The 27,966-nt window shown below is 45.6% G+C and overlaps 1 protein-coding gene across 2 annotated transcripts in view; it reads right to left on the bottom strand.

Moving 5' to 3' along the window:
- Nucleotides 1-27,966, bottom strand: part of Cdh13 (cadherin 13) — a 1,096,387-nt gene that overhangs the window by 640,354 nt on the left and 428,067 nt on the right. The window contains exon 3 of one of the 2 annotated variants that reach the window (XM_051169275.1): nucleotides 26,276-26,484. In XM_051169275.1, coding sequence (XP_051025232.1) covers nucleotides 26,276-26,484 — 209 coding nt within the window. Of the gene's footprint in view, nucleotides 1-26,275; nucleotides 26,485-27,966 lie in introns of those variants that run through there. The other variant, XM_051169274.1, reaches the window with a different exon arrangement.

Below are 27,966 nucleotides of genomic sequence, written 5' to 3'. Positions count from 1 at the left end.
TGTGTCTATCTCAGTTGCTTCCTGTGCCTCTTTGTGAATGCGATAATACTATGGCTTTTTTTTCCCCCAATGGAGAAAATGTTCTCAGCATAGTTCCTGTGTCCTGGGAAGGGCTGGGGAGATGTTTTTTCTCACTTCTCAGTCTTCCCAGGAGACTCTGCATTTCATAGCTCAACTCAAGTCTTATATAAAGCCGGGAAGGCAGCTCAGGTGGTCGGGGGCTTGTCTACCTGCACACAGCCTTAGGTCTGATGCAGAACATAGTGAGTTCAAGGATAGCTTGACCTTTTCTCAAAAAAGGAAAAGAATTCCAAACTGGACGTCTTTATATTTGGTGACAGGTCATAATTTTATGCAGTTATATTGACTGTCTAAGTCAAACTGTGTTCTCTGCCTTAACCCAGTGTCATTATAGCCCTAAATCATTATATCTCCCCATTTCTCTTATATAGGAAGAGTATTTTTCAGAAGGTCTTCAAGGCGCTAGGCAACCAGCTTATGGAGGACCTAGGGTGTTGTAAGGCAACGGTTCTCAATCTATTGGTCACAAAGTAAAATGACCCTTTCATGGAGGTCACCTAAGGTCATTGGAAAGCCTAGATATTTAAATTATGATTCGCAAGATAGCAAATTTTCAGTTATGACTTTATGGTTGGGGGATCCCCACAGCATGAGGGGCTGTGTTATCAGTTGGACTGTGAAGGGGTGAAAAGTCTCAGATACACAAGGACGATGGAATCCAAAGGCTGGAGTGAGTCATTTAATTCTCATCCTCCTCACAAGCAATGCTCATCTGTGTCTTTAGTTTGGTAGAGAAACCCTCTGAGTGATGGGCTAGAGACCCACTTCAGTCACCCTCCCTTGCTCCAGTGGACATGCTATGGAATAGCCCGGTCAAACCACCCTGGTGGCCAAACCCCCAGCACACTCTGAGTGATGCCACTGGAGGAGGTGGGCTTCCCATGGGAAACCTAGGCTGTGGCCAGGACTCGCTGCCCATCTCTCACCCTTCTCAGCAGCAGCTAGGATCCTGGCAGCTCCATGTGAGGCCTCGTTCCCCTGGCTCGCTCAAGTTTTTTACGGAGGGCCTATGTGAGCGTGGCTTATTTTACCCAGAGCCTTCTCTGACACAGGGAAAAACTTTTCCTAGACATAAGACAGTTAACGCACCGATCTAGCTCATCTCATGGGGAGTGGGGGGACTAGAGAATTCTTGGAGGCTTCCAGAGGGTTCTCTGAGATCAGGGTAGGGCTGCAGAAATGAATCCCACTGTGTGCAGGAGCAACCTCAACAACATACATTTTTCTGCTGGTGCTTTCTCTTTTCCTAGACCACTGACAGCTGTCCCAACCTTCTGCTTCATGGGACCACCTCCCAGACAGAAAACCTGCCCGTAGGTCCGCCTCCTGGGCTCTGCTTTCCAGGGAACTCAAAACCAGGGCAGACACAGTACAACCAGCACATCTATCTTTGAGTGAGAATGTATTACCACAGCACCAGAGGTCCCATCGTGTAGGAATAAAATAAAGCAAAGCAAAGCAAGAAAATGTCCTTGCAAAGGCGGCCTGAGTCCTGGAAGAGAGATAATCTCATCACCAGGCGGTTTCCAGGAGGTCGTCGGGTGTCGGCAGCAATTCTTTTCCTCAGACTGCACATTTGTTTTTCGGACCATCCCAGATGCTGACTTCAAAAGCTTTCCACTCTGTGATGCGCTGTGCGAGGCTATTTCTTCTTTTCTGCGTGTCCAGTTCCATTTCGGCAGGAGATATGTCTGCCAGAAGAGCATGATTATGGAAGCACAGTTGCTACTGTTCTCTCCCTGTGCGGTCAGGGGAGCTCAGGGCAGGTGACTGGCCCCTGTCTCCTTCAGTACGATGACGTGACTGGAATCTTGATCAGAGCATTGCCAGAAGAAGCCACACCCTGAACTCTCAGGAAGGCCAAGAGCACACATGTGCTGGGGACGATCCTGGACCGGGAGATTGTCACACATTGAGACATAGGTAAGGATAAATATCATTCTAGAATTAACAGGTGGCATGGAGGAAACTCATGACTAAGCTCTGGTGCCCACCCTCTTTGTTTTTTATTTTTCACTGGCCTTGTTTGCTTATTTTGTGCCAAACTTCAGATCAACCCCAGGACTGTGCATGTAAGATCAGTGCTCTGCCACCAAACAGCTACCTCTCCAACTCACAATCTCTTTACCTGATGCATAAAGAAAAACCCAGCTTTTCCATATTATATAGCATAGATAAAAAAAAATAGTTCTAAAAAACTTTGAGCATTTTCCTTTATAAATGGTCATTACCTCAAACCCCAAAAGGGCGTTTAACTGACAAAATTATCAAGCTGAATTGGAAAATTTAAGATTAAAAATAAATTCATGGATCTAGTATTTTCTTGTTTTTAAAAATAAAATTGCCCATGAGCCATGACAATTTAAGACATTTTGCTTAAAACAAAACAAAAGGCCATTCGCAAGGCACATCCTCTGCCAGGTTTAAAGTCTCCGGGCCCAGGGGTATTATGCTAGTTACTTTTCTCATCACTGTGACCAAGTCCTCGACAAGAAGCAACTTGGGGAAGGGAGGGTTTATTTTAGCTCACGGTTTGAGGGAGACATTGTCCATCTTGGCAGGGACGGCATGACGGGTGGGAACCCCGTGGCATTGGGAACCTGAGTGGCTTGCTCCCCTTTCAGCCAACAGGAAACAGCCTTTCAGCCAACAGTAAACAGAGAACCTTGGGTGAGAACAAGGGCTGCGTTCCGATCCTGAGTGATTCCCATCCTCCAGCCAGGCTCCGCCTTCTGAAGGTTCTACAACCTGCTGAACAGCACTGCCATCTGGGCACCAAGTGCTCACACACGGGGGTGCCTACAGGGGGCACAGCGCGCCCATACTACAAAAAGACCTGCCCAGTAATTACAGTGTCACAGAAAAGCTCTTCTTTCTTATCTTTGTGTAAGATACAGGTGTCTGTGACCAGCCCTTGGATCTGCCCCGACTGCCCACTCTGTATCAAGAGGTAGCCTATGCTTCCAAAGCCTCTAATTAGCACTGCCTCAGGATGGCTTAAACAGAGCAGGCTGGAACTGAGGCCAGACTGGCCCTGAAAGCTTCCTGTGCCAGGCTAAGCCGTCTTACATCTTTATACTACAAGGCGACAAGAAACATTTGCTAATTCACCAAAAAGGGGGAGTCCCCTGCCATTTCCTTTTACTTACTTTTAACTTGCTAAGAAATCTATGCTCTAGTCGCTCGTCTATTAAGTTGCACAACACTAAGCCCGAGTTTGCTAAGGTGCTTTATTGCGATCAGATCTGTGTCATCACCATGGCAACGCAGACACACAGCATCCTCGTCATTCCAGAATGATCCTTTAATCCTCCTCAGTCTTCATCCTCCCCAAGGTCCCACCACACTGACTTCCAGGGATTTCCAGAGACTTGCTACTGTCCACAGGTGAACTTCTTCCTTCCTATTGGCTTCTCTCGCCCTATGTCTGGTCTGTATGAGCCAACACTGTTCTTGAGCATAATCATAGGTCTTATCGCATTATCAAGACTGCATCCAGGCATCTCTTGATGGGCTTTGGTACACTGCCAAGTTTAAGCTACTGTGGCAGTGTTCTCATAAGCACTCTAGGATCCACTGGGGAAGATGTTCATACATTTATTTTAGGTTTACATCTGATTGCATTTCTAAGTCATAGAATACTCAGATTTGTAGTGTGTAGGGTTTCTGGATACTGCATATGCTAGCTAATACATGGTATCATTGTGGTGTGTGTGTGTGTGTGTGTGTGTGTGTGTGTGTGTGTGTGTATTATTTTCATGTAGCCCTACTATATATCTTCTTGTGGATTAATGATGCTGGAAGTCTTAACATTCAGAGGTCATTTCAAGGTGCTCTTCTCTACAGGGGCTGTTAAAATCCCTTGCCCGTTGTTAAACTGGTTGACTGCCCTTCTCAGTTTCACAGACACTGTTTGTTGCTGTGGACAAAGGTCCCGGGCAGATACATGCACGACCTAGGTTTTCCAACTCTTTTTCAGATGGTATGGTTTGATGAACGCAGGCTTCCTTCCGTGCTCACTGGTCTAACGTTCTCATGTTCCTGAAGGTATTTATGTACGAGATTGTTTTTCAACGTTTCTGCCAGTGCTCAGGTCACCGTGACAAGGTGACACCGGCTTTGAAAAGGGAGCGGAAAGACTCCTTTATGAAAGCATAAGCTGGTGCTGTGTCTTTGAAAGCTTGGTAGAATCCTCCATGTAGTCACCTGGCTTTGGGTTGCTCTTAGCTTGCAGAGGCAAGGTCAGGAGATAGGCACCACTCTTTGTTCCCAGTGCGCTGAGTTTTTACACTGCTCAGAGGATTTGTCAGTTTCAACTTTCAAATTGATTTTCAGGAATATACTTGCAGGGCCCTCTTGCCCTTTTTATACCTCGTCAAGTTTCCTTTTACACCCCATTCATTTCTAATTACCTGTTCTCCATCCTCCATACCAGGGGCTTTTCTAATTAGGCATCTTTCAGAGAACTGAGCTGTGGTTTTGCTGGGTTTTTCTTTCTGGTATCTCCTTTCTCTGTGATTGACTTTCTTTTTACTATCTCCTCCCATCTGCTTTTGTAGCTCACTGTACTATTACTTTTTCCTCTGCTTTGGCTTCACCCACCAAACATGGTTGCATCACATTTTCATTACACTCTGCTCAAAATATTTTGTATTATTTCTTATTTTTATATTCACCCATGGCATGTTTCAAAGTGCATTCTATGCATGTGGGACATCTCTGGATCCCTTTGTTACTGGCTCCTGGATTATGTGCACAGTACTCAGAAAATAGATTCTGCAGAATATATATATATATATATATTTTTTTGCTATTCAGCTGTTTAGATAGGTTTTGTGAACAGCACATTATTCTCTTGCATCTATCCCAGGATTTCTCAGAAAATGTATATATGCAGTGCCCCAGAGCACCAATGCACTGTGATGTACCACCGACGTGCCCTGATCTCTGCTCATATGGCTTTTTCTATCAGCCACGGACTGGTGTGCTAAAACCACAGATTTAAGTTGGGCGGTCTCATGCTTGTAGTCTCAGTACTAGGGAGGCTGAGGCAGGAGAATTATCCATGAGTCTGAGGCTGCCCCAAGTGACACAGTGAGCTCTGTTTTCAGCCTGGGAAACAAGACAAGACCTTGTCTCAAGAAAAGCAACAAACAAAACAACCGGTTTCCAGATGTGACTCTGGGTTCTTCTGTTTCGGCCATTAGTTCTATTTCTGATGGTGGCTTTTCTATGTGTTGTTGGATGCAACTCGGCTCAGGACCATCCTATCTGTCTGCTGCCTGGCTCTGTTACAGTGGACTCCACCTCACACCCCCACCAGGTGAAACATTTCTCCCAGCAAGTCCATTTCCTTTCAGAATAGCATGGCCACACCAACTTTGATTAACTTTTCACACATAAATTTCTTTAAATTGTTATCCTTTAATCATTCTGTAGTATACCTTTAAAACTTATTCATACTGAGAAATATGTAGGTTGGGTTTTTTTTTTTTTAAACCGAAGAACCTCTGCTTTCAAATAAGAGCATTTAGAAAACTTTTCATCATTATTGGACCCGTGGCTGTGATGTGTGAGTGTGTGCACTACAGCATATTATGAGGACAGAAGACAACTTATGAAGCTGGTTCTTTCCTTTGCCTTTAAATGGGTCCCTGGGATTGAACTCATGTGTTTAGGTCTGTGTGTCATGTGCTTTACCCACTGTGTCATCTCACTACAATTTACATCACCAGGCACTCCTTCCATACCTCATCATATCTTAGCAAATTATGCACATTATCTCAGAAGTCCACCCTATTTGCATGACATAATAAGCGTGTCTCTTCTGGGATCATACTGTTTAAACAATGTGTACAAACTAAACATCTGCAGAGGGGAACACTGGATCCCTGTGACGTACACTGAGACATTTTCAGCATGGTTACAGTCAAAGCCAGTTCTCTGCGGCCTTGGGCAGTGTTAGCTATGCTCTATTTTATGTCGCTTTTTTTTTCACCAGGTGATGCCATCCTCACCTACATGCTTAGAATTGCCCTGGAATCTCACAACTTCCCTCATTCAACCTTCACAACATCTCTAGGAGGAAAGTATCACTTCAAAACACTTTTTACATTCACTTTAATTTTTTAAATTAAAATCTAAGTGTATAACTTCCAATGCATCCACCCATGACCCTCCTCACTCCTTTTTAGCCTCTTCTTTGATTATAATTGTCACACACACACACACACACACACACACACACACACACACACAATCTCAGTTCTCATTTCACCAAAAAAATAATTTCAGTCTTAAAAAAAGCTAAAGAGGTATTTAAGGAGCTGTGGGGGCTGATGAATTCTGGAGTTGGGATGGCAAAGTGAGAAAACTGCATCCAGTCGCCGAGCTATGAAACATCTCCTTCTATTGTGTCCTCTGCTGTAGAAAGAATAATCAGATATATCGAGACATTGATATTGAGGCTTTGGCAATAATCTATACAACCCCTTTTCATCTCTAAACATTGTTTTTTTTTTTAAATGTCTATCTTATTAATCATGGCTGTCACACTGTCTTTTCAGCTTTTCTGTCCCAGGCTACAGTTCTGAGAGTCCCATTCTGGGTTTTCTAAATGCCCTTAAATGTTTTATGGGTCCTCATAGCATATTTTCTATTCAAGAAAATATGGATTGTGCTTTCCTGCCATGTGCCGTAGAATTCAGGGAGAGATGAAAATACATGACCCTGAATTGTAAATCTCACATCTTATTTCTATAGGACACAATGCTTTTTCTTACCGGGGAAATGTTGACAGTTTAGATTTACAACAATGTATTTGGAAACCTTGAAGTTTTATAACAGAAAATAATGTATCATTAGGCACTCTGAGAGGATAATGAGGCATTTAGTATTTCTTGCTCATTTTGGTAAAGGTTCTAATCAAGCCAGGGCAGACGTTCTAGACTAATCCATACTAATTCAAAAAACAATGGTATAGGTCCTGCCAGTTATACCAACAGCAATATCTGATAATTGGAAGAAGCAGGCTCAGATTTTGCCCCGGGGTGATGTCTTAGTCAGGGTGACTACTGCTGTGATGAAACACCATGATCAAAGCAACTTGGGAAAAAAGAGTTTATTTGGCTTATGCTTCCACATCACAGGGCATCATCATACAAAGTCAGGACAGGAACTCAAGCAGGGCAGAAACCTGGAGGCAAGGGCCGATGCAGAGGCCATGGATGGGTGCTGCTTACTGGCCTGCTCCCCGTGGCTTGTACAGCCTGCTTTCTTATAGAACCCATGACCACAATCCAAGGGATGTAGCTACCCACAATGGGCTGGGCCCTTCCCCATCGACCACTATCTTTTTAAAATGCTCTATGCCAGATTTTTATGGAGGCATTTTCTCCACTGAACTTCCACCCTTTCAGATAACTCTAGGTTGTGTGACAAGTTGACATGAGAGTAGCCAGCAAGGTGGCCCAGGACCCAGATTCTATTCTACTCAAGGCCAGAGCATCTCAGTGAGCTGCAGACTACAAAGCATTTTAGGCCCAAGCAGGGTCAACTACAGATCTTACCAGATCTGCAAGTGTATTCTGCTTCTTATGACATATTTCCATCATGATTAATTAGGGATTCAGAAACCAAAACCAGAACAGATAGCAGCTGAAGTCTGCTGATGGATGGAGAGTCAGTCTCCTTTAGGCACACAGCCTCTGATAGGTCGCCATGCCAGGTGATAACCTCACACTCATGAACATATGGGCAGCACTAATTGGGCCCAGGGGATTGCTAATTAAAAAAAAAAAAAAGCAGGACGGGCCATCGGGAGGGCAAGGGGATGGTGGCAACGAGAGGAGGCTGAAGGAAGAAAACTGTGGCTAGATATGATCAAAACACATGGGTATAAATGTATGGATATTTTAAAAATAAGTTAAAATATTTTTTAGAAAGAAGAAAAGAAACTCCATAAAAGTTTACTTCTTGGCCTATGGCTTCGTTTTTGCTACAAAATATTATCCAACATCAAGTGATAAGTCAAGGGTTGGAAAGATGTCTCGGTAGATAAAGGAGCTCATTGCCAAGCTTGATGACCTGAGCTTGATCTTTAGGATACACACAATAGGAGAGAAGTTGTTTTCTGACCTCCACATGTGAGTGGCATATATGTTCACACACACACACACACACACACACACACACACACACACACACACAAAAAAAAAAAAGTCAGGAGTTAATGGTTCTATTCACATCACCTTCCTAACATCTGTATCACTCTGAAAGGAATCTCAGAATGAACTAGGCTCTCATCCCCAATCTCCCTTCTCCAAACCGTTAGCAACCACTGCATTCAGAGCTCCTCATTCCTGTAAGTCTATACAGCTCACAGGCTCCAGCCCTGGGCCTGGTAAGGAAGAGCCCCCGCTATTTCCAGTGACCATGTAAGACAAACAGTATTTAAAGATAGAAGGACCACCTGAGTTACGGAAGCTGTGACAGTGAAGTTTGGAGTTCATCTGCACACTTCCCAGCAGGCATTGCAAACTGATAGCTTGAGAAGAAGCTCCCAGATACAGCAGAGAGTCAATGAGGATGGATAGACATGTGGATGCACCACAAGGTAGGGCAGAGGCCAGACGCAAGACTCCCTGTCATAGCCGGAAAAGAGGAAATGATGCCTAAAACAATATGAGTGCTGAAATAGAGAGTCTTCAGGAAGGAAAAAAAAAAATAGGAGAAAGAGTGAAGCCCCGAATCACGTCTCAAGTGATAGTAAACCAAAGACCAAGCCAAGAATGTGTGCCTGCAAAGGTCTGATACAATCGTCTTGAGAAACAGAGTATCTGAGAAAATGAGGCCTGAGGTTTATGGGAGTGTGAGAACATCACACACACACACACACACACACACACACACAGAGTACACATGCAAACTTTGAGAGGTGAGTATAGGTGGAAATGATATTTAAACAGATAAATACAAAAGAACTCAAAAATACAAATGCAGCTAAGGGCTTGTACGGCGTGAGGTTGTATGTTGCATGATACCTGCTGCGGAAGCCAGAGAACAGCAGAGGAAAGATGTAGGAAGAACGTTGACAGATACCTGCTACAGCGCAGAAGTAAGGAAAGCTGTCAGAAAAATGTAACTGTCATGTGCCTGAAAGGGGAGAGCAAGGGGAGCATCCTCTTGACACAGTGGAGAACATGTTAATGAACAAATTATTTAGTAGGAATGTAAAATGATTCAACTTCTATGGAAAAACATGTTGGTTTTGTAAAATGGGAAACACAGACTTAATACATAAGCTAGCAAGGCTACTTTCAGTTGATTAACCCAAAGAATCAAATATAAGTATTCCAACACACGCACACACACACACACACACACACACTTGTTCATAAGACCCCAAAAGGTAGACATAGCAATTGATACATGAATATGTCAACCAATAGTAGCCTATACACGCAATGCAATTTTATTCAGTTCTAAAATAGAACACAATATACTGCTTCATGAAACAGTGTTGATGAACCTCAAAACATGCTAGGCCGAAAAAGGCCATGAGTTGTATGACTCTATGTAACCCAAGTATACAAAGCAGGGATTCCTAAAGACAAAATATAGGTTAGTGGCTGCTAGTTGTTTGGAGAAGGGAGCTAGGGGAGTGGGTACAAGTATTCCTTTTGGAAGTGAAGCACATATGTTAGAACTAGATGGAACTGTTGGTTGCACATTTGTGTCTGCATTGTACCACTGAGACAGTCCCCTGAAATGGCTGACTTTATGTTATGTGAATGTCAATAAAATTAACTTTAAAAATAATTTGCCAAATGCTTCAAAGAACTCAAGCATATTGAGACTAAGAAGAAGTTAAGGAATTCATCTGTTTGTTTGTTTGTTTGTTTGTTTGTTTTTGGTGCCTATAATTCACAAGAGAACAATTTTAGGAAAATGGTGAAGGTGGGGCCTCTCTTTATATTACTCGAGGCAAGAGTGAGCAGTGGAGTGAGATGAGGACGCGGTGTTCTCTAAGCTGGTGAAGGGAAGGGCGCCGATGAGAAGAAATGGCCCTCTGAGGATTTATTTTAGCATGGGGTGATCCGAGAGTGAAGGCAAAGGGAAGGACACACACGAGGAGTCAGCTAAAACATATCTAATGGAAGACAAATGTGGTCAAGGCTCTACGGAACATGTCAAGAGTGATGATAACAGGACAGGGAAGAAGAGTTAGGCTTCCTCAGGGGGAAGGGAGAGTGGGAGGGGTGGTCAGTGATGAGAGTGGCAGGATTAACTGCTTAGGTCCAAAGGAAAAGTCTTACTGTGGTGCACGTCAAGATGGTCAGCCACAAATTAAGGATGAATAGTGGGAAAAGCAGTAAATGGAGACGCTCAGAGAGAGGAAGTTGCCACGGGGCTGTGAATGCCAGACTTTCCCCACATCGTGCATCCTGATTGTCGGAAGCTCCGCCCTAATTGGAGAGTTTGTGGTCCTGCTTATTGAGAGATACCTTGTGAACTCCAGTCTCCCTGTGAAAATGCTTGAGGTTGTTTTGAATCCCAAACCCGTCACACATGAAGCCCAGCGCTGTGGATGCGAAAGACACACATCTTCAGATGCTCATCTCTATCACAGAGCAGCCAGCAACCAGTGTGGCCCATGGGCTGACTGCAAGCAGGAGCCGTGTTCCAGGCTGACAGGGGGGTTGCTGTAGAAGCCTTTTGGGTGCAGCCGCTCACCTAGCTTGAGTGTCTTCTACTGTAATAGCATTCTGCTGATATTCATCCCTTCTGATGAGAAGAAAAACCTGTACTGGTGAGGGCTTTAATAAAAGCTGGTGAATAGCAAGCTGGCTCCAAGGGATTCTAGCTCCATGACCTTGGGCACATCCCAGGTCTTTGCTGCATCCTGGTGAAGGTTAGCTGCTTTGTAAGACCACGGACTGTGAGCTGAAGAAGCTTGGCTGGCGTCCTCAGGCCTACCATCCATATTCATTCTACTGACAGTTCATTGATTCAGTGACTCATTGTGTCAAGTGCTATATTTCTATCAATGAACAAGTCAGTAGAGTCCTCACATTCTGAAACACATAGTTTTATTGTCCGTTGTGTGGACTAAAAGGACCATACCAAAATTGTGACTCATAAGAATATAGGAAAATAGAAATATTATATTTTGCCTTTTTCCTCTTCCTATAGGTTACTTCTCTCTCTCCTTTCCCCTCTTTCTCTCCTTTCTTTTCTCTTTATTTCCCTTTCTTTTCTAAGGGTTTCATGTGGCCTAGACTAGCTTTGAACATATAACCTTGAACTTCTGATCCTCCTGCCTCTACCTGCCAAATTCTGGAAGCACAGGCCTGGGTCATTACTCTCCCTTAAGCTGTGCTGCAGTTTGAATCCAGGCCTTCATCCGTAACAGGCAGGGACCCTCACCATGCGAGCCACACCTGCTGCCCATGCGTTTCTTCTTTTAAACATTCAGTTTCCAGATCCCCTTTCTTCATTTCGTCCCTCTCTAGAGCGATAGTCCCCACAGGCCTGAGTGGAAGAAGGAATCTCAGCTAACGAGGGAAATGAGCTGATGGCCGAGCTCTTTGGGGCTCAGCTTTGCTAACAGGGGCCAAGTTCAACAAGGGACTTGGAGTGAAGAGGTTGTCATGTCTTGATTATCCATGTTAAACAGGGTTTAGAAGGATGAACCGTACAGGGAGGTAGATAATGTACCAAAGTTCCTTGGTTTTCCTCTTAACGGCTTTGCAAAATCAAACTGAAACAAAGAACCGAAGCCAGGCTACACAGGAACTCAGAATGAGAGCAACGGCCAGGGAGCAGAAGGTGAGCCTCCAAAATATTCTGGCTAGGTGTTAAGCCACTGCCTGAGTCAGAGAACTCAGCTTTGTTTATAGCTTCCTATCTTCAGAGGAAAGATGCTGTAAAGTGTTGTCCGCAGAAGCCCAATTTGCCTGACGTGATGAAGGGCTTGGTTGAAGGCGCACACTTTTTTGTAGAAGGATTTGTTGCCAAAAGATAGAGAGTTGAAGGTTGCGGCTGATTTCCATAAGAAGCTGGGAGCAGGGGGAACAGTGTACATGTGCTAGCTGGCACAGCACCCCATCCTTAGATCACAGGCCTTGGCTTTTGTGATTGTCAAGGAGAAAAAGCAGAGTGGGGGAGGCCCCGCCCACCTCTGTCTCTGAACTGTAAGAGGCCTGGGCAATGGTGGGTGTGTGTGTGGGGTGTAGGGGTGGGGGGGTGCACTTTAGAGAGTTGGGGGTTGGTCAGAGCTACCCAGTGATCAAAGAGGGTTCTTCCCCAAAGCGGTGTCAAGCCAGTGAGTGTCTTTGGCACTGAGCAGTCCGGGTAGTCCTGCACCCTCCCCGAAGAGCCCCTGCTCCTGCTACTGGCTGTCTCTTCCAGACTGGAGAGACTAAAAAAACCCCGCCAAGAGCTTTAAGGTCACATCTTTGTGTTTCTATGATTTTTCCCCCTCACCTACATTTAGGTTCAGATCTGCTACTGAATAAAATTTTGAAAATGATTTTTTTTTTTGAGAATTGATATTTCTCTGCCTGGTAGAGGGAAAATAAAAAGGACAGTTTGCAAAATTTGTTTTCTGCTTTAAAAGCAGCAGCTGTTGCACCCTTTGATGATCATGCACACAAAATTTGCCATTCCATTTGCTACTTCTGGTCTTATTTTGAAAACACAATCCCACAAGTAATGGTGTCAGTTCCTGTTAAGGGCCCCAAGGGAATGTGGAGATTCTTGCTGTGCGTATGCAGGCATGCTTGCATATGGAGAACAGAGGCCACTGTTAGGTGCCTTCCTCTAACACTCTCTGTTTTTGAGGCACAGTCTCTTACTGAGCCTTTGACCATCTGCCAGGGAGGTCCAGAAATCTTCCACCTCTGCCTCCCCAGTGCTGATATTATGGCAACATTTACCTCCATCAGCTTACTCACCGGGAGGGGAAAGGGGGAGGGGATTGAACTCATGTCCTCATGCCTTCACAGCACACACTTTACCACCTGAGCTATCTCTCCAGATCTTCACCATTATTTTTAAGGTAGCACCCCTAAAGAGTCCAGGCTGGAGGGGAAGAGGTGCAGCTTCACCAGAGGAACCCCAAGGACGTCAACTGTAAAATGATGAAAGCCGAGACAGCATGCGAGCCCTTCTTACTCGTCTGTGTAGCGTCTCGAGTCTAGACTTGGCTCAGGACAAGCGAGAGGGGATCGCACGGCACCCACAGTGTAGCCAGGGAGTTCTAATGCTAGCATCTGTCACAAATCATACCAGGCCACAGGCCTATAGCGACGCTGGAGGAGCTTGTAAGGGGGACCATGAGATGCGATTGTTACGCGTGCTACCTTGAGAAAGATTTCATTGATGTGCAATCTCTCCATTTCCTTAATTTCACTCTCCAGACAAATGCTGACAGGCTGTGGTCTGCTCAGAGACACTGATCTCACATCAGAGCTTTTGTCCCCTGCCAGCTTCAAGGTGTTTATCTCTGAGCCACTGTTACCCATGAAGAAAACTTCCCTCGTGAATAGAACCTTTGGAAACATCCCAGCAGCCCAGAAGCTCAGGGCTCAGATGCCTGTCTGAGGTCGTAGGTGCATGCTCACGTTTGCAGTCAGTTTTGCTTCTCTTTACCTTGACCTTTCTCCCTGGCACTTCTGAGAAGAACAGAACAGCTGCACATTTACTGTAAACCTAGCTCACAGCGGGCAGGTCCCTCCACAGGACTTCCCTAAGAGCCCGAGGGAAGAAGTGGTCTGAAAGAGACAGCATTGTCTCCATGGTCACCCTAAGATGTCCCCAGTGATTCGTTTGCAGCAGCCATAAAAGGTGGGAGAGTGGACGTGCTTGGGAGAGCCTAGAAAATGTGCCTCTTCTCTGTTTATGGTATTCTATCAGACAGCGAGGGAAAGCGCCACCTCTCCCAGCCCCATATTCTGCTCACTTCAAAGCCCCGTGTGTCTGTTGCAGACTCTAACAACGGTCCAAACGATTCATTTGGAGAGCACTGTGGGCTTGAAACTGAGGGATACCAGTGGCCAGCTTCAGAATGACTCAAGACCCAAGGCCTATGGGTCTCAGATCCCTGACAAGAACAACAGAAGCACCAGCTCCCCCCGGGACATCCTTGTGAGGATCGAACCAGACAACGCACATAAAAATAAAATGGGGAATCATAATTTATAAGAATAGATATAAATGATAAATGTGAGGCATTTTTTTACCCATACTTAACTCTGAAGACGAATACGGTTCTTGGCTCAGAAGCATTTATGTAAGAAGCTTTATGCTGTTCTATGATAGTCTTTCTCCCCAATGCTCCGTTCACGGGGAAAGATTTGTCAAAAGTGCCCTGATAGTCCAAGGCCTGTCCACTGACCCAAGACATTCCTTAGGGGCCTCCACTCAACTCCGGATCCATATTTACTCCACACACACACCCGCCACTTTTTTTCCACCACTTTTTCATTTCCTTTATCCTTCTCTGGCGGTCACTGACTAGCAGAAGAGCAGTGGGGACACTGTAGATGTCACCGCTACAGAAGCAAGCAGTAGTGATTCTGTTCAGCCAGCGCCTCGGCTCACCCTCCTGCTTCTGTCACTTGTCAGCAGAGGCAGATCCCTAGTCCGCTGAGCTACTGCCACGTCTATGGAATGGGACTAAGAGGCCGGGCACGGTGTGGCTGGGGAGATTGGAGAAATGACTCTCTGAGGGGGAGCACTCAGTGACTGGCTCTTCCATCCTCCTTTGAAAGTATACAGTTGTTCTTAGAGACTCCAAGGACAATTACGGCTAGTGTGCCCTTTCTTGCCAGTGGTGACTAGGGAGTGCTTTAAAAATGGATGCTCAAATTGACGGTCTGCACTGCGGCTTGGATGAGAATGCTCCCATCAGCTTCATGTGTTTTGGACACTTGGTCTGCAGTTGGTGGTGCTGGAAGGGAAGGTAATGGGACCTGTAGGGAGTGGAGCCTTACTGAAAGACTTATAGTGGGCTTTACTTCCTGGTCTCTATTTGCTTTCTGTGTGTGAATAAAATGTGACCGTTCCTCTTCCTGACTGCCCGACTGGCCTCACCCTCCAGCTGCCACGCCTTCCCAACCATGATGGGCACTAGGCCCATTTTGGAAACAGAAGCCGAATAAGCCCCTGTGTCCCCAGTGCCGTTTCTGGTCATGTTACTTATCCCACCATCAGAAGGGTAAACTAGGACTTTTAGCTTTCGAAGACTTGGCATGAAAAGAACATTTTCAAAACGCATCCTTCATCCTCTTAGTGTTGATTGACCGCTGAAATGACAACACATTAGGAATGCGATATTGCGCAGACAGGGAGAATCAATTGAATATTGTATTGGAATTGACTTCACTTGGTTCTGTTCAGGGGGATGCTAAGAAAGCTTGGATTGATAAATGTGACTTTGAGGTTCTGAAATGGACTGTGTATAAACTGGGGTCTGCAGTTTTCCCAAGCCGAAAAGAGGCCGGATGCAGTTATCGCCACGTTCAGCTATTTTTCCCCAAGCACTCCAATTAAAATTAATCTTCAGAATATAGTTTTTGTAGATTCCGATCCACAAAGCAATCTGTTATCTACTTAAATTAATGAATCGAAGGATGCCTTTTTATCTATATTTGAATGCTATCCTGGAGCTAAGAGCCATAAACACAACAATTTAGGCATGTGTCAAAATGGAGCAGCCCAAATACAACATTTAAGGCCCTATCCTTGGCTCTGTGTGATCATTTCTGAGCTGTATATTTTCCCCAATTTGGGTGACAGTTAAATGGATACTAATTTTCCTTAATAGTAACTTCAGATGCTCTTGCCATGGAGGTAATCTGAGGTGTTTGAAGTTATCTTGCTTGTTAAATCGGTACCCATTAAGTTTTCTACATCTTTAACTCATCATTTCTTTATGGTCGCAGTAAGTGTACACGCTGGTCCTCCACAGGGGTGTTTATAAACACATTCCATGCAAGAGAAACTGATGTAATTGACTAGCTCCACAGAATCCGCGTCATTCCCAGTCAGTGCGATGAGGTCTCGGAAAAAGCTAATTCACTTCACTTAAGCAACTATTTTCCCATTAACAGCATCTATGTGGTGGTTTGAATGAGAAACAGTGCCTATAGTCTGAGGGCGTTTGAACACTTGCTTCCCAGTAGGTGGCGCTGTTTCGGGAGGTTTAGGTCGTGCAGCCCAGCAGGAGGACATATAACTAGGGGTGCACTCTCTGATAGTAGTGGCTGGCTTCTGCTCTGCTTTCTCTGCTCCCTGCTTGCCTTTGCATGTGGGCTCTTGGCCTTCTGCTCCTGCTGCTAGGCCTGCTGTTTGCTTCTACACATGCCTCCGTCTAGGTCATGGTACTTCGTGCAAGCAACGGATACAGCCTGAACGCTTTGGCAAGAGCAAGTCAAACCACCTGTATGCAGGTGTCTTAGACATGAGCTGGTGAAAGGGGCCAAAACAGACAGGATGCATGTGGATGGCTCAGGACCAAAGAAGATGAAAGTTTACCTAAGAAACAACTGCACGGCAGCATCTTTACCTAGAGTATGTGATCAGGAAAGCTAGGGAAAGATGAAATAGACGACAGTACTTACTGGGTACTAGACAGACCGAGAGCCATCTACTGGGCACCTAGACGGACATGAAGCCTTCTTAAATGTCCTGTATCTTAATATGGCTTCCATGCTTGGAGCTAATACCCCCCCCCCACTGTATGCATGAGAAGACTGACACCAAAGGATATAGGTGATGACTCAGAGCCATTTGGCTGGAAGAACAGTAGCAAGCAGGCAATGGACCGCAGGGCAAGTGTGTATGATCAGGGACAGGGACCCTCGGCTGCTGCTTTGGTGTTCGTTAGTCAGGTTATCCTCACAGCCCTCACCCAGCCCAACACCAAGGCTCTAAGAAGCACTATGGTCACACACAGGCTTCTGGGAGGTTGGCAATGTATTTTATATTATTATTTAAAAATTAACAAACAAGCCGAGTGTTTTTTTTTTTTGCAAGTGGCTCCCTCCTCGATTGCTTGGTTTTTTGTTTTTCTTTTTGTGTTTGCTATTGTTGTCTTTATTTGTTTTTGTTAGCTACATTGAAGCAGTTTGCACTTCCATCCTCGAAGCTGGAACAGGAGCTAAACAACCACGTCATTCAAATCACACACTCGCTGTAATGATGAACAAGGAAGAAAAATAAGCCTCGAATGCAACCTTTGCAGGTCATGTAACCACTTTTACATGTCATTGTTTTTTTTTTTTTTATATGTCATTGTTAAGGGATTCTTTTAATGGCAAAATGTGGCAACAATTATGACTATTATTTACATTTAATTCCAAGGACTTTAATTTAAAGTCCAGTTTTCCTTTGGGTGGAGGCCGGTTTTATATGTATTGACCTTCCAGTAAAGAATTGTACATCACTTCTAATTAACTTCCAAACACTGCCAAGTCTTTGTTTTTTTTGTTTTTTTTTTGTTTTTTGTTTTTTTAAGTAGAGCCAGAGAAATAAAACATTTCTTCTCTAGAAGTCTAGCCATTGGCTTATATAAACAAGGCACCTAGCCATAGGGGTTGCCACGTAGAGCCCCCTGGGATAGCAGACTGCCTGTGACGTTAGAAGTAAGAGCAATTGGTCACGTTGGGCGAGCAGGAGGATTAGTGCTCTCGGTTTTCCACGCTCATTCACTGACCATATGTTATGGATCTGGCTTTGACAACCCAATCGTGAGGAGTAAGTGCCACTGTCATGGCACTTAAAACATTTCTGTCATTGTTCTAAATGTTTTTCAGGTAACTCATCCCATTGCCATGACACCCGCATGAGGCCAAGGCTCTGACTAAACCCATTTCGCAGCCAAGGAAACTGGAGCAGAAGACAAATTCTGTTCCAGGATTCCTCCCGAATTTGGCCAATCCTTGATATCAGGAGCTCAGAACTAAGATGGACCCAAGCACAAAGAAAGATGAAGCTGATATTTATTGGAGAAGATGGAGAGAGGAGATTGTACGAGAAGCATGGAGGGAAAGAATTAGCCAGGTGGGGGGCCAGTCAGAGAGGTATCCCCAAAGAAGGGCCATCTGAAGAGGTCTGGAGTATCCATGTCTTCCTCAGAGTAGCGAGTGCAGTCATTGAGCAGCTTGGCTCATATCGGAAGTGATGGAGTCTGAAGACGGAGATAGCTCCTGTGAAGGAGTAGGGAGGTGTGGTCCACCCACAGGCATACAGTAATTTGCTATTAGGGGTGGCAAGTTTCAATGAAGGAGTGATGTGAGGGGTCTGTCATTCTACTTATTCATTCATTCAAAACACACACACTGAGGACTGACTGTATGGCAGGCACATGCTAGGTAGTACAGAAAGAGCAATGGATGAACAGAAAGAGGAAAAGCACGAGGGAGGATGGAGGGGAGACAGGAGGAGAGGGAAAGAGGGAGGGGCAGAGGGATGGTGAAGGCAGAAAACAAGTTGGAAAGCAGTTGTGTTCTCCTAGCCCCTGTGATGTTTACAAGTGCGGTACAGAGTAAGGCATTAAACTTGGAAACAAGAGAAAACACATCACAAATGGGGAGGACAGTCAGAAAGGAGAGGCACTGGGTGGGGAGGGAGGCTGCTGCTGCTGTCTGTGTGGGTCCTTCCTCAGAATAGGAACAGAAGAGACTCCCAGAGGAGTCTCAGCAGATGAAGGCCCTTGAAGACAGGAAGGAGGTGGATGGATAAGAGGGACACCGCAGCAGGAGCGCCTGTGCTGTACTTTGACAGCCTTTGCAGAGCTGCGTCTTCTTCAGAATCTACCTGAAGGGCAGGTGAGTGGATCCGGTGGAGATACCAAAACACTCAGATGACTTTGTATCTGAAGACATGCACAGCCTGGGAGTAGGGACCTTGGTACAATTTATGGGAAAGTGGATAGGGGTGGCTCCCGATGTAGTGTGCATTCTCTGCGTTGGTCTTGAGGGCCTAGCATCTAGATTCAACAAGTCCTCAGACGCCACGCTCCCAGATTCAAGATGACCGAGGCATTCAATTCTCCAACCTTAAGCCAAAGTAAATCCCTGCAGGTTCCTTGGTGTTACGTCCTGATCTGACTCTGTCAGGTCTTCTACCATGCTCCATAGTCACAGATATGCAACTCATGGACTCAGAAAAAAAAAAAAAAAAAAAAAAAAGGAATGACAGGCAGGCTGCCAGAGGACAAATCTCCTTTACATACCAGCAAACACATCTCTTCATAGGGGCCACAGCACAGATTTTTTGGGTAACTCTCTAAATCTTGGTATACAAGGTGAAACATAAAACATAAATGACCAGTAGTACACATGCATGTACTAATGAATGTATATGGCTTGTACACACACACACACACACACACTCACATACACACACAAACATACACACACACTCACATACACACATACACATACACACATACACACACACACTCACACACAAACATACACACACACACATACACACACACTCACATACACACACAAACATACACACACACAAACATACACACACACGCTCACATACACACATACACATACACACATACACACACACACTCACATACACACACTCACATACACACACATACACACACTCACATACACACACATACACACACTCACATACACACACATACACACACTCACATACACACACATACACACACTCACATACACACACACTCACACACACACACACACACACACACACACAAACCTCTGCTGCTCTCCATTTTGTCTTGGTCAGGAGGTGAGAGGTAACTAGCTTAGTGACAGGAAGACAGGGTTTGGCTCCAGTTCACGCTGGTGATGCAGGCCCATCCCCACCTCTACTGGCTAGCCAACTGGTTTGTGCATGGATGGCCAACCACTCCACTCATGTAACAGTAACTCCCAGCCTGTCAAAGGACCGAAGAGTAAAGTGTCTTGGCCAGTGAACTTACATAGCTCAGCTGAGTCCTAGATTATAGGAAGGCCACTAAAGATTTAGAAATAGCTTTATAATGAAAGCTCCTAAAAAGCAAAGTCCAGATGCCCTGATTTTCATTGTACATGACACCACATAGCATGGAGAAAGATGAGAAATACAGTTTTCTATCAAAGGGGCAGGGGGAGCTATGATCCTCAGAGTGGAACTGGGACTGTACTGTAATTTGTCTTAGAGAATTTTTATATCTTTTAGATATTTATTAAATTTGCTCTTTGACAATTTCATGTATGGGCTTTTCAAAATCTGGAAATATAAACTTAGAAGCTATGGCCTCTCCAGTTTGGGTCTCACCGATTCTCATACCTATCACCATGAGACACCTTCCACTGCTTTCTTTGAACCACTTTCTCTGGCTCAGTCATATAATCTCAGTCAATAAATCCAACCTGAGGCTCTTCATCTGTCCTTTAGAGGTGCCAGGCAAACCCTGTTGACCCCTCTACTGCTTGAGGTTATCTGCTATGCCCAGTGGAAAGACATAGAGCCATGGAATCTATTGTTATCCTTATTTCATAGTTAAAAACACCAGGGTCGAGAGCACCGAGTGACTTGTCCAAGGTCAAACAACCAGTAGGCAGAGGGATGTGTATATGAAATGCAAGCCTGTCATTTCTACCCTAAAGCAAAAGTCCTACCGTCCTGAGTTGTCCCATATTAGACATAAACTCCTGGGAATCTCTATAAAGATGCCTCAAGAGCCTTTAGCTCAATAAGCACAGGGCTTACCAAATATCCCACCCATCTACTTCTGTCCTACCCAGTCCCATTTATCTCCATCTTCCCCACTTGAAAACTTAGAATCATCCAGACACATATCTTAGCCTGGTCTTCCTTCAAGCCACACTTGCATATCTAGTTTCCTCCATTGCTCCTATGCAGCTGTACGCCACATACTGCAAGTCTCTTGACTCATGTGCAATGGCAGCATCCGCCAAGAGCAGTATTCCTGCAAGCAGAGTATCAGGCGATGTGTGTTCAGGTTAGGAGAGCCAGTGTTTCACTTTTCTTTTTGTCAATTTCAAGTTAGGGCTCTTGGCTGAGTTCTCATGTGTGCATATGGTGGGAGAATAACATGACCAACCTCCCAGGGAGAGTATAAAGATGAGAAAAAAAATATCCATTAAACCATATGTTGAGGTTCACACCCTTTAAAAGGTTCCATGAAGTAGAGTCTTGAGAAGAATAGTGGCCATGATTTTAACCACTCACTCTTCTGTCTACTTGAGTCAAGGCTTCCAAAGCTTTTCTTCCTGCCTGTTCCTCTGTAAAGAATCTGAAAGATCCCTGCTGCCTTTAACGCAAGTCTAAAGTCCTTTCTGCTTGTCCACTTTTCCTGTGATTAGAACGCAATACTACTCTCCAAGACTCCTCCAGCCCCAAATGCAGAACGCTGAGATACCACAGTGCTCTCAGTTCTACGGGAGTACAGTGTGCCGGATAATCCGAGGGGACAAACTTGCCTCTGATAGCTGTGGTTGCACTGCTCCTAGCTGAGTGGCAAGATCAATCTCAAATTCCTGGGTAGAGATGAAAGCAGGGCGCAAAGGGGAGGGATGTTAGGTACCAGTGAGGGTTCTCATAATCTTCTTCTAGCTGCAGCCACAGGAACAGGGAGCGTCAGAATGGGTCTGAATAGGACCCTGTGACATGCCAGTCTAGATCATGGTCCCTGCTTTCCCACTGTCATCATAGTCTCTGTAGAACGTGACCTTCATGTACATTGCTCAGTTCCAGACTCTGAGGGGATCAATTCTCCACCCCTGGTCAGACAGGGGAGTTAGGGCTGAGTCACCTCCATGATCTACATGCTGTGCATCAGGACAAGGGATGCTGTCATTGTATCTCACACTCCTCCCCCATGAGGTGTAGATGATGGTGTGTTCCACTCTTCGCATGCCGTGGGACCTAAGGGGTGAATACGGCGGGGGAGGAGGACTGAGCTCCCAGCGCATTACATAAGCATCAGCACTGGTCATTACTGTAGCCCCAGCTAAATGCTAACAGTTACTGCTGCGCACATTGTCTCATTTGAGGCTCATGGAGACCCTGGGAGGTCCATTACCATCTTTTCTTTATGGATGATAAACTCAGACTGAACGGAAGCTTGGGAGGTAGAGCAATTTACCCAAGGTCAAAGAGCTAAGGAGAGCTACATCCTGTAGCCAATTAGTCATTTCCCTCAGGAGGTCTGACCTCATGGCACATCCCTCACTCTCCAAAGGGACCATCCTTCAAGGGACAGCTCGGGCCAGGATAGAGCAGCACCTGAAAGAGGCCAGAGGCGTGGGCTAAGCGGCTAGGATGACTATGTACAGATCTCATCCATAACACTGAGTGACCTTGGATGAGTAATTCAGTCCTTGTAGAGCCTTCTCAAAGGGATATGAGCAAGTACCTCACAATATATTGCATGAACCAATCATTCTAACACATGAGAGAGGGACCCAGTACACAAATAGCCCAGGATTCTTGATCTTTCCTTTCTCCAAAGGCATACAGATCCCTCACTTCTGCATCCCTGTCTGGTACTAAACCATCCCAACATTCCTTTACTTTTCCTTCTAACAGAACACCAGGTCAATCCAGGTACAGATGTGACATGAATATGAAATATTCCTCCAGGATCCATATGTTGGATACTTGGTAGTACTATTTTAGAATGTTCTGGAATCACTAGGAAGTGGGGCCTAACTGGAGGAAGCAGGTCACTAGAGGCATGCCTTGTCCCCAGTCTATCTTCTCTGTCTGTATCCCATGTTCCATATGCTAGCACAGGCATGATGCTCTCACCTCACCGCAGGCCCAAGATCAGCAGAGCCAAAAATATCTGCAGTGAAGCCGCTGAAATGGTGACCCTAAATTAATCTCCCCACCTTTGAACTGTTCTTACAGGTATTTTAATTACAGCGACAAGAAAGCAAACCACCGCTCCTAATTACTGACGGTCCCCTGTAGCCTCTCCCTGCTTGTCCCCACAACAGGCCCTTTAAAAAAAAGGGGTGGGGGGCTGGTAAGATGGCAAAGCACCTGCCATGTAAACATGAGGGCCTCAGATCAGGTCTCCAGGAGCCACGTGTGTGGGGTACATCAGTGCCTGTCTGTAGTCTCAGAGGCAGGAGGAGCCCGGAGCTCATAGCTAGCCAGTCTAATTGAAGCTTCATGCTCACAGAGAGAAAGCCTGTCTCAAAAAATAAGATAGAGAGTGATGAATCTCTGACATCCCATGCTCATGTGCATCCCCATGCATGTGTATGTATGCCAATATAAATGTATGTGCATGTGTACACACACACACACACACACACACACACACACACACACACACACACACACCCTATACACGCAGGTATGTAGCTCCGGCTATCTCCAGGATCCTTTTGCCGTTTTGTTTTTCCTTTTCTCTTTTTTGTTTTTTTGGGGTTCTTGTTATGGACACATCTGGGCATATTTAAACGTCATAAAGTTATCAAGGTTCCCAGTGCCTGTTCTGATGGCATCTGGCCCACTGAATGCCACAGCAGCCTTTCCTCCCAACCCCAGGTGCTTTATAGGAAGCCTGATCTCACCCAAGCTTTGCCCACAGTGCATTTAGACAGACCGAGCTTGGAGGAGCTGCGCTGCGGGATGCACCTCACAGGGCCTCAAGATATCCAAATACTATAGCCAAATCTGGGCCATAAACCCAGTCTCCTCATCCTTCAAGGGAGGCATTTGTCCTGAGAAGTACCCAGAATCCTCCCTGCTGTCTTTTGAACAAACACTGTGACATTTCTTTACTTACTATAAATATGAACCATTAATCATTACAAACAATGCACATTAGAACCATTTAGTTCTTTATGTAACCATCCCCTTTCTTGATCTTTGTACCATTTACAATCTCCTAAGAAGTGTTTTTGTCACTCAGTCTGGCAGTTCTGTTGTTTGAATCATTTGCCAAGTTGCTCCATCACAGCACCAGTGAGATACTGTGAAAACAGCACCAGCTAGAAAGAAACAGGCTTGCCTTTGTGTGTGGATGCATTTCCACACTGGCGTAGATAGTCACTAATATCCTACTGTCTGTAAAAAGGCCAGTGACACTGCTGTTTTGCTAAACAATGGGCATGCTGTCAAACGCCTTCTAAATATTTCTACAGTTTAGCACTGCTCTCAGCCTTGGTCAGAGAAGCTTCCTTTTGTAGCGAGCATCAGTCCCTGCAGAGATTCACAACTGGGCATCCATACCAACCCCAACCCCAAGGTTAGGGAGAACATCGTGGAAGAAGGGGCAGAGAGAACGGAAGAGCAGGAGCATGGGAGGAACGCCGTAGAATGACGTCTTCTGTGTGTGACATGGCCTTGTGCTCCTGAACCCACTGCAGCTGTGACGTCCTGCCCAAGACTGAGCCTGTCAACATTCTGTCATGGAAGGGGGAGGGGCCGTGAGCCTCCAGCCCTAGCTGCGGAACTACTGGCGGTTGATGGCTGCTGAGAAACGGGGAGTCCAGTCGCTTTTCTTCAGTGATGTAGCTACTGTGACTGGCCCCTGATCCAGAAAATAGCCCCAAACCCCAAGTCCATGCTCATGCAGACAACCCAGATTAAACTCAGTGCATCAAGAAGAGAAAGCCATGGAAATAGAAGGAGAACTAAAGCACCAGTGGTGTGTGTGTGTGTGTGTGTGTGTGTGTGTGTGTGTGTGTGTGTGTGTGTGTGTGTGTGTGTGTGTGTGTCCTTAACTTTCAGATTCACAAACAGAAACGATAACCAGGGCGTTTGTTCTGCTCAGACATCGTAAATAGAGTCCGTGCCTGACACATCCATACATGATCAATGGACAGTTGTTCCTACAAGTGCTGCACTGGGAGAGCTTCTCTGGTCCAGCAAGGGGCATCCAGCCACATCTGACATGAGCATGATGACGGAGTCAGCCATGGTGACATGTGAGCCATCCCAGCCTGCGTCACCCCTCTAGTCTGCAGATAGAGGAGTTATACTGCTCTCCTAAGATTGAAGAGACAGTACTGGCATGAAGCCAGCACTCACTGCTGGTTGTACACTCTCGGCATCCCAGCTGTGGCACCGTCCTCGCTCTACCACTGAACTCAACGGCAGACGAGACAGGCTTGTGGAGAGCGCCAGATGGAGACTCAGTGAGAATCATGGGCTTCTCAGACAGAAGAACCAGGGTAGCAGGCAGGAGAAAAGGCTATCCACGCCTAGCTGGGGACACTGCCACTGCTGCTGTCATTGTTTTGTCAGACCCTGCCAGGGGGGTTTTCAAAACGTGTAATGAAGACACTGGAGTCAGAGAGTCCCTAGAGAAGGAAGAATTGGTTGCAGTGTATAGTCCAAGCACTCTGCCTGACACAATTATCATGCTTACAAGTGACACCGATCAGGCTTGTACACATATGTGGGCATGTCAGGAACTTCCATACATGAACATCGGGAAGAAAATGTGTGCTAGTTCATAGCAAAACAACAACAACCACAACCACAACCACAACAACAACAACAGCCTTCTCTGTGCAATGGCCTCCCTCCTATACAACTCTCTGAGCCACTGTGCTTCCAGAATGCCAAATCCCCACCCCTCTTCCTCTGATAATAGCATTTTCATTAATTTTTGGGTAAATATCCTCTTTTACTCCTATTGTATGTGTTAGGCAGCTGGGGACATCTTCAGAAGAGGTCAGGCTACCAACCAGAGTGTCACAAATGGTTCAGTGCCTCCATCAGGGATGGTCATGTGAAGTAATATGAGCCAATGAGATTCAATCACAAGCTTTGGTCGGTATCACCAGGAAAAGGTAGACTCAGGTGAACGAAGTGGGTTGGAGAAGGAAGTGCGCTTGCCAGGGAACCTCTACACTGGGATACTACAGACAGGGGCCAATGAGCAAGAAGGACCCAGAAGAGAGATACAAATCAGGGTGGATGCCCTTGTCTAGGTACCAGTGCACAGCTGTGCTTGGTGGAAAAGGAAGTCTAAAAATGCCTTAGTTACATGAGCATTCCTGCTGCCGCCTTCTTCATCTTGTATTTTTGAGTTGGATTTTTGTCGGTCTTGACAATGATAGCAACAACAGAAAGCCCCCTGGCCAACATGATAAATGCTCATTTCCCACGTGATACAGAATCTAACGCTGCTCTTGTAACTCACACCCAGCACTTGACTTACCTGCAAGGATCCCTGGATGTCTTTCCCCCCGACGATCACAAGTTCAGCCATATCTTCAGCGTGAGGAGTCCTCGCATGGACAAACAGGGTCCTGCCCACTGCAGTTATGTTTCTGAGAGCGACCAAGGTGCCATTGCTGTTCACCTTAAAGTGTGGGCTGGAGACTTCATAGTGCAGCTTCTCATTGCCCTTGCAGTCGGTGAAGGTCACTAGGGAAAGAAAACACAGTGGGAGCGAGGTGAGTCAGTTGGACAGCCTCCTACTAAGATGTCTCTGATCTGTTAAACATGGATGGTTGAGTGAGTGCACCACCACCACCCACCCTCTACCCTGCCCTCTGGGCTGACCTAAGCATAGCCACTTGAACTATGCTGATGGAGTTTACCCAATCAACACACAACCTTGGGCTTGGAATGCCGCTCAGCTAGAAATACAAAATCCTCTGTATTTGGTCACCAGTACAAATTGGACACAGAGGGTAGGTGCCTGTAAACCCCAGCACTTGGGAGGTAGAGGCAGGAGGATCAGAAAAAGATTAAATAACAAGTTTGAGACCATCCTGGACTACATGTGATCAGCTCAAAGAAGAAAACACAAAAAGGTCAACTTTTAGTTTCTAGCCAATTGTTCAGCATTGTGGGGGCTGAGGAAGGGTGGGTCCTGTCCCTTGGGGTTGTGGATGAAGTAAGGGTCATACATGGCAGTTTGTTTTTGCAATGTGTGCGTCTTTGCGTGGAGCCACAATAGACAGAAGCATCAAATATAGCATTGACAAGACAATATCTGAGCTCTAACTTGAAACTGAGTGGTCCAGCAGGCCCTGCAGAGGGTGGAGAACTTTCAGGCATTCAAGCTTATTCAAAGATTCTATATGGGTGTTCATAGAAATGCGGGAGGTACCAAGATCAATTTGGGGAAATAAAACACCTAGGGGCACTTATGAGGGGTTAGTTGGAAATGGGTGAGAGGTGTTGGCAAGTAGAAGAGCATTCTGAAAATGTCTTTTTGAAACGAGCAGAAAAGGCAGTAAATTCAGGGTGCTTCGTGGAAGCCATTTACTCTCCTGCTGTGTGGCCTATCCCAGCAGTAGGTGTGTTTTCTGGTTCCGGTGGGGAACAGAGTTTGGGAATCACATGAGAGCCCTTTGAAGTCCCAGAGATCTCCATCATAGACATGATCTATAGAACGTGGTTGGGAGATGGGCAGGAAGAAGAGCCAAGACAATCAGTTAGTGTGGTGTAGGCGAAGAGTATGTGGTAATGGTAGAGACCATAGACCTGGGGGTGGGAATGGGCAGATGAGGTCATGATTTAGGTACATAAAGACAAATAAAGACAGTAAGCCCTTGGCTGAGCCACCTCAGCCTTGCACAATGTCACCAGTGGTGGCTGATGACAGTGATCATGCTACCTTCTGGGGTGCCTCTGTACCAGGCCCACAATTCCACCATTCTGCCTTTCTCTATCTGCTTTATATCTGCTTGCCTGTCTCCCTTCTGCTATTGATTCTGAAGATTCTTGTAAGCAAGCATGGAATTGTACTATACTTATAGTGAATTCAGGGGCCATTTTCTTGAAGATTTATTCCTCTTTACTTGCGTTTCTATCACTATGTAAGCCATAGGAGTGTAAGTGTCATTGGAGACCAGAAGAGGGCGTTAGAGCTCCTGGAGCTCGAGTTACAGATAGATG

This window comes from Acomys russatus, chromosome 26 (genome assembly GCF_903995435.1).
Source record: "Acomys russatus chromosome 26, mAcoRus1.1, whole genome shotgun sequence".
NCBI classification, from domain to species: domain Eukaryota; kingdom Metazoa; phylum Chordata; class Mammalia; order Rodentia; family Muridae; genus Acomys; species Acomys russatus.
The sequence above is the reverse complement of the archived record's forward strand: the minus strand, read 5'-3'. Positions and strand labels throughout refer to the sequence as shown.